General features: G+C 45.2%; 1 protein-coding gene across 1 annotated transcript; it reads left to right on the forward strand.

Annotated features, from left to right (window-relative positions):
* Positions 1 to 1,426: 1,426 nt before the first annotated feature.
* LOC135826976 (uncharacterized) lies at positions 1,427 to 12,119 on the forward strand. Its single transcript, XM_065339501.1, has 5 exons — positions 1,427 to 1,537; positions 5,068 to 5,199; positions 5,584 to 5,712; positions 9,521 to 9,564; positions 11,532 to 12,119. Exons 2-5 carry the CDS (start codon positions 5,076 to 5,078, stop codon positions 11,703 to 11,705), a joined length of 471 nt encoding a protein of 156 aa, XP_065195573.1. The 5' UTR covers positions 1,427 to 1,537; positions 5,068 to 5,075; the 3' UTR covers positions 11,706 to 12,119.
* Positions 12,120 to 13,825: the final 1,706 nt, after the last annotated feature.

Here is a 13,825-nt window from a genome sequence, read left to right on the forward strand (position 1 = left end):
GCTGTCAAAATAAGACACTAGCCAGCTATGGAGAGTGCCAGTAATGCCGAGCTGCCTGACCTTGCAGAGGAGGTCCACGTGGGACACCCGGTCAAAGCCCCCGCTATATCAGCTGCGATAATTCGTGCCAAGACTCCTACAGATCTCAAAATGGTGGGAGTGAGGAGCTGCTGGCGCTCGAGATGATTCATCATTTGGCAATTGACAATAATTCCCATTACTTTAGCCTCGGATGGCAGGCCAAGGATAAATTTATACTAAAGAAAAAAAGGACCAAGAAACTGCATGTCAGGCTAGAATGTGCACTAACACCACCAGTTACTTTACAATCAGCTCATGCGATAACATTGCACGACACTGACCAACGGTACTGACAGTACTGCCGGTACTGGACATTAAAGCCTAAATTTCAGTTTCTTGGGCCTATTTTTTCTTACCTTAAATTACTTAAGACATTATGCATAATAACAAGACTGGGCGATAGTTTTTCAGAACAGAGCGCGAGGACCATTTGTGGATCGGCACCATGTTTCAAAGCAATGGGGCCTTCTCACAAGGAGACGGTATGACCAGATGACCAGAAAACCAGATGACCAGATTCGCATCAAGCAAGACCGGTACCTGTGGTGTTTTGTCATGTTCTGGAATACCCTAGGTCTCTTTATTCAGGGTGAACAACAAATTTCGTTTCGAGTATATCTTAGATCAAATTGCTCATCTTACTGTTGCCAATATCGGTTCTGACATCGGGACACAACACACTTTCACTTGGGGCAGGTATCACTCCCTTCATCACTTACGATCGCATACTCAGTGCTTGAGACCATTTTATGCAATCCCCTTGATAATCTAGACACCATGTGCAGTGACCGTATGTAATGCAGATAATATATTATGTTAATGTCCGTGCAGATTCAGAGGTGGCAGGCAAAACCACACCAACGCAACAAGTACAAATCCAAAGAAAAAGTCAAGCATCGCAAAATCCAGGACAGTTCCCAAGAAGTCCGGCGGAAGCCAATACACAAGTATCAAAAAATCCTGGTAAGATCAAGCTAGGGGCCTCGCCAATGTTATAGGAGAAGCCCGTCCGTTGTACTGTTGTAAATCGACAATGTTCATTGATTTTTTCTACAGTCAGTACTCTTGAATCACGGGCCTTCATTCGATATTTTAAAAATATGTACCACTGAAGAGTTGATGAATATTGATTGTAATGAGAGAATTTGGAGAGGGGGGGGGGGGGGGTGGGGAGATCTTGAGAACCCTTTGTTGTGCTAATCTTTCCTGATGGCACAAAGAATTGTACCTTGTTTTCTCCTAAAAGAGGCACTCACAACCTTCAGAATCCTAGAACCTTGGGGAGTACAGAGAGCTTTTCGTCATGGTTATGTCTTGTGCAATCCAGGTCTGTCAGGTATAACATCCCCAACACCACCAGTGCCAGACCCAAAAAAAAGCCAAACATCTCAAAGTCCGGGACAGTCGCAACAAACTTCACCAGCAACCGATGAAGACGGATCTGCGCCTGCATCTGGTAAGGAGAAAGGGAGTTCCCCCTGGGGATATCAAGCAGCCACATTGAGGAGTGGTACTGTTGCCTTTGAGTGACATGTTACTCTGTGCAAATGTTTAGGGGAGCGAATATCTGTAACATTAGTTGTTTGAGCGGCAGAGACTTGTGCAGGCAGTTCGTAGATATCTGCAATGCCTGTCCAGCATCCCGACGGCACTGTGCTGAGGATACTAAAATGTATAGTGTTGTATCGTCTGCCTAGGCCCCAAGCTTAGCATTGCCAACAAGTACATCGACAACGTCATTCACGTATATTAAAAACAGCGTAGTGCCCAAGATACTGCCCTGGGGCATCCCTGCAGAGATTGGGTAGAGAGAAGAAATATGCCCGCCAACTAAGCACCGGAGTGAACAGCTGTCAAGATAAGACGATAGCCAGCTATGGAGAGTGCCAGTAATTCCGAGCTGCCTGACCTTGCAGTGGAGGTCCACGTGGCAGACCCAGTGAAAGCCCCCGCTATATCAGCTGCGAGAATTCGTGCCGAGACTCCTACAGATCTCAAAATGGTGGGAGTGAGGAGCTGCTGGCGCTCGAGATGATTCATCAGTTGGCAATTGACAATAGTTCCCCTTACTTTAGCCTCGGATGGAAAGCCAAGGATAAATTTATACTAAAGAAAAAAAGACCAAGAAACTGCATATCAGGCTATAATGTGCACTAACATCACCAGTTACTTTACAATCAGCTCATGCGATAACATTGCACGACACTGACCAACGGTGCTGACAGTACCGGCGGTACTTGACATTGTAGCGTAAATTTCAGTTTATTAGTCCTATTTTCTTTACTGTAAATAACTTAAGAGAGCATGTCTGAGAATACCAAAGTATGTGTGCAAGTGGATCTCTCCGATTTCGCTCAAAATTTGCAGGTAGGTTGCCTTTGGGGTGTGGATCGACTGTGCAAAGCCCTTGAAAAAGTTTCTGAAGGGAACCTTGAAATTTGCATACCCCTCAAAAATGGCCGAAATATCACATTATTTATGGGTCTAGAAACGAGTCACGCCACAGCGTATACGAACAAGCTATGAACAAAACTACATCAAGCCAACATTGCCTCACCTTAGAAGAGTTCCTGGAGCAGTACCGCTTAGCCACGCCAGCATCCCAGAAGACGAGGTCCATCACCCCCTGACGCCACAAATGATCGTCTTGAAAATAGCCAATTTACAAGCGCTGGCAAAACAGCCAGCTACGTCCTCAATTGGCCAGAACTATACACCGGCAGATAGTAGAACACCTCTTCTAGCGCTGAGGACATGTCTCCCATCTTCCTTTTGGGGTTTTATTGAAATAAACATTTTTGAATTTTTCCACTCGACCATGCTGAAATACGGCCAAAGTCATACCTGCGCAGGAAAGCTCGCCCCTCCGCGACGTCTCCTCAGCAATTTCTACTCCAACACTACTCCCAAGGCCGCAGAACAAAGTATAGTGTTGACTCTGACAAGGAAAAGCAGCGGTGATCACTTGTCACTCCAAACGACAAGCTTCTCCTTGCGCCACCAATAATTTTTTGTGCGACTGTTGATGCAAAAGTGACTGAAGGCCTGAGCGCAGTTTTTGAATTTTATTGCAAGATGCACGGTGAGATCGCGTGCTCTATGACGTAGGATGACGCTTCCTGCATCACAATACGCGGCCAACGATCGTGAAAGTGCCTGGAACGCTACTCGGAACAGACCATGATGGCAGAGGTAAGATGACCTTCATTTCCTGCTTGAACTGCTGAGTACCCCAACAAACTGTCCTAGGAGTGTTGCAATGGCAGCAAGCCGTTGAAATATGCCCCGTACAGCATGGAGAGTTATTCGTCTTTCACACTTACCTCCTGCAATCCCGAACATAGTCCAACAGTAAAAGTCCCTTGTTTTCATGTCGATGCTCGACAAAAGCGGCTAGCTCGGTCCCTGTGTTGACTGGCACGCGAGTAGCACTGACTGCACGCACTTGTCGCGTGAACTGCATGAGAGATTTCTTACGTCATAAAGAATGTGATTTCATCATCATTTCACTGGTCTTCGACCTACATGATCAGGGAAAGTCCCGGCTCGTAGGCCTACAACACTCCCAGCGTGTTCTTGAGCGCAGTAACAACACGAGTGGGATGACTTCCAGACCAACGGGCGTTCAAGGCGAGTAACAAGCGCACTTGACGAAGGTGACTCTGAAATCTCGTGAGCCGTGGGCAACGCGACTTGGCATTCTTGCGTCACAAGGCACGTGATTTCACCGTGCATCTTGCAATAAAATTCAAAAACTGCGCTCAGGCCTTCAGTCACTTTTGCATCAACAGTCGCACAAAAAATTATTGGTGGCGCAAGGAGAAGCTTGTCGTTTGGAGTGACAAGTGATCACCGCTGCTTTTCCTTGTCAGAGTCAAAACTACACTTTGTTCTGCGGCCTTGGGAGTAGTGTTGGAGTAGAAATTGCTGAGGAGACGTCGCGACGGGGCGAGCTTTCCTGCGCAGGTATGACTTTGGCCGTATTTCAGCATGGTCGAGTGGAAAAATTCAAAAATGTTTATTTCAAGAAAACCCCAAAAGGAAGATGGGGGACATGTCCTCAGCGCTAGAAGAGGTGTTCTACTATCTGCCGGTGTATAGTTCTGGCCAATTGAGGACGTAGCTGGCTGTTTTGCCAGCGCTTGTAAATTGGCTATTTTCAAGACGATCATTTGTGGCGTCAGGGGGTGATGGACCTCGTCTTCTGGGATGCTGGCGTGGCTAAGCGGTACTGCTCCAGGAACTCTTCTAAGGTGAGGCAATGTTGGCTTGATGTAGTTTTGTTCATAGCTTGTTCGTATACGCTGTGGCGTGACTCGTTTCTAGACCCATAAATAATGTGATATTTCGGCCATTTTTGAGGGGTATGCAAATTTCAAGGTTCCCTTCAGAAACTTTTTCAAGGGCTTTGCACAGTCGATCCACACCCCAAAGGCAACCTACCTGCAAATTTTGAGCGAAATCGGAGAGATCCACTTGCACACATACTTTGGTATTCTCAGACATGCTCTCTTAAGACATTATGCATAATAACAAGACTGGGCGATAGTTTTTTCAGAACAGAGCGCGAGGACCATTTGTGGATCTGCACCATGTTTGAAAGCAATAGGGCCTTCTCACAAGGAGACGTTATGACCAGATGACCAGAAAACCAGATTACCAGATTCGCATCAAGCAAGTCCGGTACCTGTGGTGTTTTGTCATGTTCTGGAATACCCTAGGTCTCTTTATTCAGGGCGAACAACAAATTTCGTTTCGAGTATATCTTAGATCAAATTGCACATCTTACTGCTGCCAATATCGGTTCTGACATCGGCACACAACGCACCTTCACTTGGGGCAGGTATCAATCCCTTCATCATGTACGGTCGCATACTCTGTGCTTGAGACCATTTTAAGCAATCCCCTTGATAATCTAGACACCATGTGCAGTGACCGTATGTAATGCAGGTAATATAATTATTTTAATTATTAATGTCCGTGCAGATTCAGACATGGCAGGCAAAACAACACCAACGCAACAAGTACCAATCCAAAGAAAAAGTCAAGCATCGCAAAATCCAGGACAGTTCCCAAGAACTCCGGCAGTAGCCAATGCACAAGTATCAAAATATCCTGGTAAGATCAAGCCAGGGGCTTGGCCAATGTTATAGGAGAAGCCCCTCCGTTGTACTGTTGTAAATCGACATTGTTGATTGATTTTTTCTACAGTCAGTACTCTTGAATCACGGGCCTCCAATCGATACACTAGAGGAACCACTGAAGAGTTGATGAATATTGATTGTAATGAGAGAATTTGGAGAGGGTGGGCTGGGGGGGGGGGGGGGGGTGGGGTGGGGTGGGGGATCTTGAGAACCCTTTGTTGTGTTGTGTGCTAATCTTTCCTGATATAACATTGAATTGTACTTTGTTTTCTCGTAAAAGAGGCCCTCGCAACCTTCAGAATCCAAGAACCTTGGGGAGTACAGAGATATTGTCATGGTTATGTCTTGTGCAATCCAGGTCTGTCAGGTATGACACCCCCAACACCACCAGTGCCAGATCAAAGAAAAAGCCAAACATCTCAAAGTCCGGGACAGTCGCAACAAACTTCACCAGCAACCGATGAAGTTGGATCTGCATACGCATCTGGTGAGCATAACGGGAGTTCCCCCTAGAGATATCAAGCAGCCACATGCAGGAGTGGTACTGTTGCCTTTGAGTGACATGTTACTCTGTGCAAATGTTTAGGGGACCGAAAATCTATAACACTCCGTGCTTGAGCAGCAGAGGTAAGATATCATGCAGCTACTTCGACGTACCCTGTTTCAGCCATGCCAAAACAGTAACAGTGAGGGGGCATGGCAAGAGTTGTAATATCGTGGATCGACAAGCAAAAGGCATAAACATTGCACTGTGAATGTAACGGTATGTCTCTCATTTTGGGGACATCCTACTTCTCAGCTTGACTCCATAAATGCAGCTATTAGGAAGCGATTCAAATCAAAAAGCACAGTTCAATCAACCATCAACAATGACTAATGATGATCGGCTCTCAATACCCGGTGCGCATAATGGGCCTTAAGCAATCACAACCCTAAAATGGTACCAAACCATGATACTGAGGTTGTCCTAACCACTCAGTGTAATAAGTTTTTGCAACAAAGCGCATGCCTCACATTGCACTTTGAAATAGATACATACAGTAAAAATTGTAAATAAAGACCACCGTGACTAACGACCAGCCTGGTACTAAAGACCACTTTGCCAGGCACAGACGGTCTCACATTCAAAATGCAGTGTGACTAGCGACTACCTGCTGAACGCGACCGGCGACCGCCTTTTCTTGTACCAAAGACGATTTTTGACCCGTTACTAGAAAGGTTTGCCATTGAACTCAGCTAAGACTCAAGCGATGTTCATTGGTCCCAGAGGTGCGTTTGACTCTGCTCCGTCACCCATCACCTGCAACAACAGTGTTCTGCAAGTCACACACGTGACAAAATACCTCGGTGTGTTGATTGATGACCAGCTAACTTGGGCGTCCCACATTGAGTTTCTGGCGAAAAAATTGGCGACGACCACTGGAAAGATTTGGAGGCATGGCTGGGCCTTAATATTTATTTAATATTTATTACAACATCTCAAGACTTGGTGGAAACACCGGCCAATATTAAGAGAGTGGGTGATTGCCAACCACGGCGATAAATAAAAGTAAGGGGAGGGAAAAAGAAAGAGTAACAAAAATGAACAGCAACAGCAACTCCGTAAAGAAAGATAATGTCAAATAAAAACAGTGAAAAACACAGAGACGCAAAGGACATGTGGATAATAAGCTATTTATGTCATAGTAAATAAGGGGCGGCACGGATCTTAAACAGGCGGAGTGAGGTCAGATCCTTAACTTCTCTGGGTAGAGTGAGCCAAACAAAATAAGCAATAAAGAGAGGGAAGCGCAAAAGAGTGGATGAGTTACACTTAGGGAGTAAGAGCAAGTTTCTAGTTCTTAGAGAAGAGAACCAATTAAAACACATGAGATGAGGTGGGCACAACTCAAGCTTAATAGAATGGACAAGAGAAGCCACGTGTACACTGCGTCCATATCATAACAGGGTTGTGTGAGCGATGTTATAAAGGGCGGATGATGAGAGCATGCAAGGTTTACGGAGGAGAATTTTAAGGATTTTCTTGTGGTGTATTTCAAGCTTTGCAGCAGCGAAAGAGGATAATCCAACCCAAGACGGATCGGTATAATCAAAACTATTGGGCGAAGGTAGGCTAAATAGAAATGAAGCTTGCAAGAAAGTGGGAGGTAGGAACTGTGGGGGGGGGAAGAAATTCCTAAAGATTTACTTGATTTTTTACAGATATATTCGGTGTGGGGTACCCAAGAGAGTGCAGAGTCAATCACAATGCCAAGGTGTTTGTGAGAAGACACTATGTGAATTCGATTTGGAAAGTTGCCATGGATGAGGGTTGTAAACTCTGGCTGGGGCGGGAAGAGCATATTCTTTGTTTTTGATAGATTTAGGGACAATCTCCAGGACGACATCCATGAAAGAACTTCCTGAATGCCAGCACGCAAGTTGTTTTTCAGCCAGTGAGGGAAGCTGATGAGGTGAGAAAGGTCGTGTCATCAGCAAGCAGAGACGTTCCAGGGAAGACTGCAGGTAAATCGTTTACGTAAATTATAAATAGTAGGGGACCAAGAATTGATCATTGAGGAACACCTCACAATACTGGCTCTGCAGCCGAGGATGTGCCAAGCACAGTTACGTAATGATAACGCCCAGAGAGATAAGATTTCAGCCAGGAGAGGGGGTGTTTACGTACCCTAAATGCATGCTCGAGCTTGGCCAAATGTCCTCGATGCCAGACGGTATCAAGCGCCTTGGCCAAGTCAAAGGAGCAAATACCAGCAAGCGCTCTGTTATCCCTATGCTGGCACACCTGCTGCACGAAGCAGGTCAGTTGAAGGGAGGTGGAGTCGACATTACGAAACCCAGATTGTGCGGGACTCAGAAACGGTGAAACATGTCTGTATAAATGATCCTCCTTGTCACTCAAAGCAAGTCGAATGTGGTATATGTCTATGATACTATCTCATCTCTGTTACGCCTCTAATTGCTTCTTTCCTGCGCTTTCACGGTCTTTGCTAAATTGCCGTGTAAAACTGCATAAGTCTGGTATTCGTGCTGTGTTTCAGGCTCCCCGCCACACTGCAACAGCTCCCTTGCTTGCTAAGTTGTCCATCATCACTTCACCAAGTCCTTTTACAGAAGCTGCTTGTATTTGTTTTTCGGTCTATACACGGATCTGCAAGCTCTCTTTTTCAAGATTATTTTTCTGGAAGCTTCTTCTTGAAAATTTGCTTAATTTCCATTGTCCTGAAAGGAATCTTTCGATACTAGAGTTGAACAAATGAACGCAATTCATTTGACTATGGAGTCGGTGTGGACTGCACTACACCTGTCCATATTTCAAGTTACTACTCGAAGTAGAAACGAATATTGAGCGGCTCTTTCACCTCAGGCATACAGCTACAGACGAATCGACGATGGCATTAAGGAATCCAGAAACCAAGCAGCACCGCAAGGTTCCGATGCTGAAGGATCGCGCTCAAGCAATCGAGAAGTCACAGCAACTTACTTAGGGCAGTGGGTACGATTGGTCACATGAACAAATTCGAAGTCCAGCGCAAAATGAAACTTCCACAGAGAACGTTTGACTCCTGGCTTCAGAGGTAGCAGCTGAATTTGATATGTGCAAAAATCAATCGTCTCTCTCTCTGTCTCTCTCCACCTCTCCGTCTTTCTCTCCAAGTGTTGTTTGACCTTATATAAGAATGGTATGCGCAAGTCCTGGGGAATTCTAACGTTATTAGCTGCATGTTGCCATACATATCATATATTGGGATCTATATATGGTCACGCAGTGCAAACCTCTAACTAAAGACCACCTGCTACTAAAGACCACTTTTGCTGGCACCAATGGGTGGTCGTTAGTCACAGGTTTTACTCTACTCTCTTCTTTGTATGAGTATTGAGTACTCATACAAAGAAAGCGGGGGGGGGGGGGGTGAACTGACAACCATTCTCTTCAGCTGTCATTAAGTCTTGGTGCATGCGCTGGATAAAAAATTATTTTATTAGTGATGTCGAACAAATTATTGCTATTTCGGACCAGTCACCCATCGTCAGAACCTGCTCTTAGAAAAAAACTAAACATGAGATGATAGTAGATCATCTCTAACGCTGGGGACATGTTCACCATCATCATTTTAGAGTTTTCTCGATATGAACAATTTTGAATTTTTCTACTCGACTTTGCTGAATTACGTCCAAGCTTATAGCTACGCAGGAAAGCTGGCCCCTTCTTCGCGTCAAATCGGCCATAGATGAATTGAGCCGTATCCTGATTGGTGATGTACATGTATGCTGCACTGTGTGCTTCACTGCAGTTACGCTGGAAACTAGTGAGCCGACTGCAAGTTTGAACTCACAGGTAAGAGCTAGCGTGCGGGAACACGCTACACTAGCAAATGCAGGGAAAACAGTAGTGTCATAATTCTAAATGTATTTTTTGTCATTATATGAACTTACGAACTTAAAAGTTGCGACTTCGGCGGTCTTAGTCATGAAGTTGGTTGTTTCAACGAGGAACATAGGCCTCTGGCCGAACTTGGCTCTTGACGGACTCACGGCTGCCATCCGGAGCACACGAGGAGCACATCGCACCTTCTACTGGGAAAACCCCGCAACAAAGAACCAATCCCTGCTTAATACATAGTGTTTCGGGGAATTCACCGCTCATCAGCTGAGCTTGAGTAAGCTGAGGAGGATAGTGCCTGAAAAGTGCGTGATAGAGAGATGGAGACAGAGAGGAATAGAAAGTATGTGTGTGTGTGAGAAGGAGAGAGAGAGAGAGAGAGAGAGAGAGAGAGAGAGAGAGAGAGAGAGAGAGAGAGAGAGAGAGAGAGAGAGAGAGAGAGAGAGAGAGAGAGAGAGAGAGAGAGAAGAGAGAGAGATGGAGAGAGAAGGGGTTGGGGGGGGGGGTAGAAAGATATAGGGCGAGACTGAGATGGAGAAAGAGATCGTACTTCTTTAGGATCAGTTTGGACAGTGCTCAATACCGGATTCGACTTCAAACTTCTCAGCATCTTGACTTGGCTGCAAGCGTGTGTCATCGCTGTGCTCGTTGGTCCTGGCGGCGAGGCTGCGGAAAGTCTCCCCGACATATCTATCACCACATTTACAGTCTACGTGGTGTACGATATTTCGCTCTGTGCATGTTTCTGACAGACATGCAGACATGCAGGCGACACAAGCAGCTTTGGGCCACCCCTGTTTACGAGGCTTGGACTTGTCTGTATACCTGTGGCATAGTGGTTTGCTGAGGGCAGACGTGCAAATCATAGAACTTGGACGCCGGCTCCTGTAGATCAGCTGGGCATAATTATATCTTGAAATTTACGGAGTAATTTATGAACTTTGTTGTGGAAAGATTCGGTGTGAAACGGTAGGTTTAGGGTGACATGGTATTCATTCTGCACTCTGCCACGTCGGGGGGCGCATAGCTCGTTCACGTGCGGAAACCATACCTGACTCTGGGTAGTTGTTGAATTGTAGGATGTTGGTTACTTTTTCTACACTTCTTTTAGGGGAATCAGCATCTGAAGATAGACAGATGAAGCAATTGCTTTCTTTTGCTTGTTGGGAACTGATGAGTTGTAGACTGATGCCAAACCGCTGTGACATTGCTTGCAGTATAGTTCATAGCATATAGAGCCATCGTTACCAGTAAAATGCCCAAATCGGCTGGCCGAAATTTCTCCGAAATAAAGACTTATCGGATATCGCTTTGCAATTCGCCGATTTTGGAGGGTTTCTTAGAGAATCGCCAAAAATCTACCAAATCCTCCAATATCTCACCAATTTTGAAGCCAATATGCCAACAATTCTTTTAGCCGATTTCCAAAATATTCCAATTTTGGTAAACAGTTTCCTCTGAGACAAAAATGCGATAATACTCATAAAAAGGCTTGAAGGCTTGAAAGTATACTTGTGAAGACAAAAACTTTCAAGATGTTTGTAATGAGCCTGAAGTGTGTCCTTTTTATGAGTATTATTCCAATTTTGCAGCTGATTTTCGAACAATATGCTGATTTTGCAGCCGAATCTGATGTAATTTTGAGCTTAGCAAAAAGCCGAATAGACGAAAACGGGCCGATTTGGGAAAAGCTTACCTGAAAGCACGCCTTTATAGCCGTAGTGTCGTCCCCACTGTAGTTTTTCTTAGGCCATAATTCAAAATTTGTTCTCTACACTTTTTCTTCCTATTTTCATCGTTTCATTGCACATTGTCATGACCGTTTTACATTGAATGAATAAAGTGTACACAAATGTCGATTCAGCTTGTCTTATTGATTGCGTTTGTCAACTTTCTGTGGTTCTTATTCTTTCTATCTGTAGAATCATACTCTTGAAGTGCTGCCTCCAAGGAAAACAGCTATCACACCAGGTGCTTTTCATCAGAACACTCCTGGCTCCAAGGCATGCAAGCATGCCGGCTCAAGTGTTACTCTTGTCATCGCAATGGCATCTGTAGTAGTTTGGTACACTAATACTCTTTGGGCATGGTGCTAGTCAGATATACACATACCACTGATCCACTACGTATTGTGCTATCCAGTAATTTTCTTTCTATATTCTTTATTATTTTTGTTATGATCCTTGCCCTATATGTACGGACAAGGAGGCTTCACAGAGAACCAGTATTGCATGTAGCAGCACATGCATGCTTTGAATTCAAATCTGCAGTTCTACTCTCCAGTGCGCTGTTGCCTCTGTATGACTTGTAGCAAGTGCTGAAGCTGCTGACCACACCTCTCTTTCTGTACCCTCATTCCTTCCTAGCTAGGTCTGCAGAAACACAAGCCTTTTGACGAGCTACTTCATCAATATCGTTTTCGAAGACGTCGACGTTTACTTCGAAGCTGTTGTACACCACGAGCCACTATCCTGCATCGTGAAAATCTGTTCTTGAAAACTCAACAATGTTCTTTCTTCAATTTCCATTTTTCCTTTTCTTGTTTCTTTTCTTCTTCGCAATTCTATTCTCCAAGGCGGTTTGAAAGATGTGTTCTAGTCTTTTCTACTGAGAAGTACCAAAAATTGAAGTCGTTGTCCTTTGGCGGTAACAGGGGTAGTTATTCCGTAATAAACCATGTTGATAAAAACGCATGCGATCAATCACAACCCACAAGGCGCTTCACGACTATAGGAGCTTGTGGTGTTTTTTTTGTGCTGTTTTTGTCAGATGGTTTTTAAAGTGAGGATGAGAATTTGGGGTATTTAGCACTCATACTCACTGTTATACAACTGCGAAACCTGGGGACTGACAGAGGCTGCACTGGAGAAGCTGAACGCCTTCCATAGACGTCAACTACGAAACTTGTTCGGAATTAGGTATCCCGCCATCATCTCCAACAAAGACCTATATTCCAGAGCACACACACAGCCACTTTCGCACACCGTTGCTGTCCGCCGTTTCCGGATGTTGGGTCATGTTCTAAGGATGCACTCAGATGCCCCGCCACAGCAGGCAATGGACAACTACTTCCGTCGAGATGTCACCGGTGTGCGTGGACGCCCGAAATCGAACCTGGCCACGGCAGTCAAGGCAAGCACAGCTGCCAGAGACATGCCACTGAAGACCATGACTGATCTGAGTGGGCTCAGAATGCGCGCTTTGGACAAGCAATCATGGAGGGAACTCTCAGCCTGAGCTGGTTTTGCTCGCGGCTGCAAAGCACGGGGTAGTGAACCCAGGACAGAAGCGGACCAGGCATCATGACTTTGCACATCTATCGTTATGCTGCTTCATTACGCGACCTGTTTTATTATTATTATTATTATTACTCAGACTTTCACCGTTCTATTATAACTCAAATTCTATTGAGCGGAATTTTTACTGGGGCAAACTACGCGTAGAAAGTCATCATAGCATACGGACAGTGGAACCCACGGGCCGATAATGTTTGTGACCCATAGCGGCAGATGTACGATGCAGTAAGAGCCACCATACCACTCCCTGGATGGTTATGTTCTCTATTTCTCTCTCTGGCTCTCTCTCTCTCTCTCTCTCTGTCTCTCTCTATTTTTCACTAATCTCACAAGTCCATACCTGTCTCCCAGGATTGAAACATTTACCCTTACTATCATCGATAGAATCTTGGAATCAGCTGGCCACAATAATAATAATACGGTAATAATAATAATAGCGCCCTCGCACTCGATGTAGACAATCATAGGTCATGGACCAAGGATCATCCCATCCATGAGAAGCGGACGGAGCTGAAACTCACAAGCTGAATCCACCACGACCCCGACCACCACCCCTATACATGTCTTGCTTTTATACCAGAAAGGCGAAAGACAAAACCTGAAACACCATCATAGAGGTCTGGCAGGACTTTTCGCCTTCATCAAGGCCTCGTGCGTACGGCCTTGGCCGTACGCACTCGGCCTGGATTCAGCCGTAAAGTCCTGCCAGACCTCTATGATGGTGTTTCAGGTTTTGTCTTTCGCCTTTCTGGTATAAAGCAAGACATGTATAGGGGTGGTGGTCAGGGACGTGGTGGATTCAGCTTGTGAGTTTCAGCTCCGTCCGCTTCTCATGGATGGGATGATCCTTGGTCCATGACCTTTCGCTTCCTCAAAATTATCAGAAAGGTTCGGCAACTCGTCAACTCCTTTTTTAGTAC

The sequence above is a fragment of the Sycon ciliatum genome, chromosome 11, assembly GCF_964019385.1.
Source record: "Sycon ciliatum chromosome 11, ocSycCili1.1, whole genome shotgun sequence".
Taxonomy (NCBI): Eukaryota; Metazoa; Porifera; class Calcarea; order Leucosolenida; family Sycettidae; genus Sycon; species Sycon ciliatum.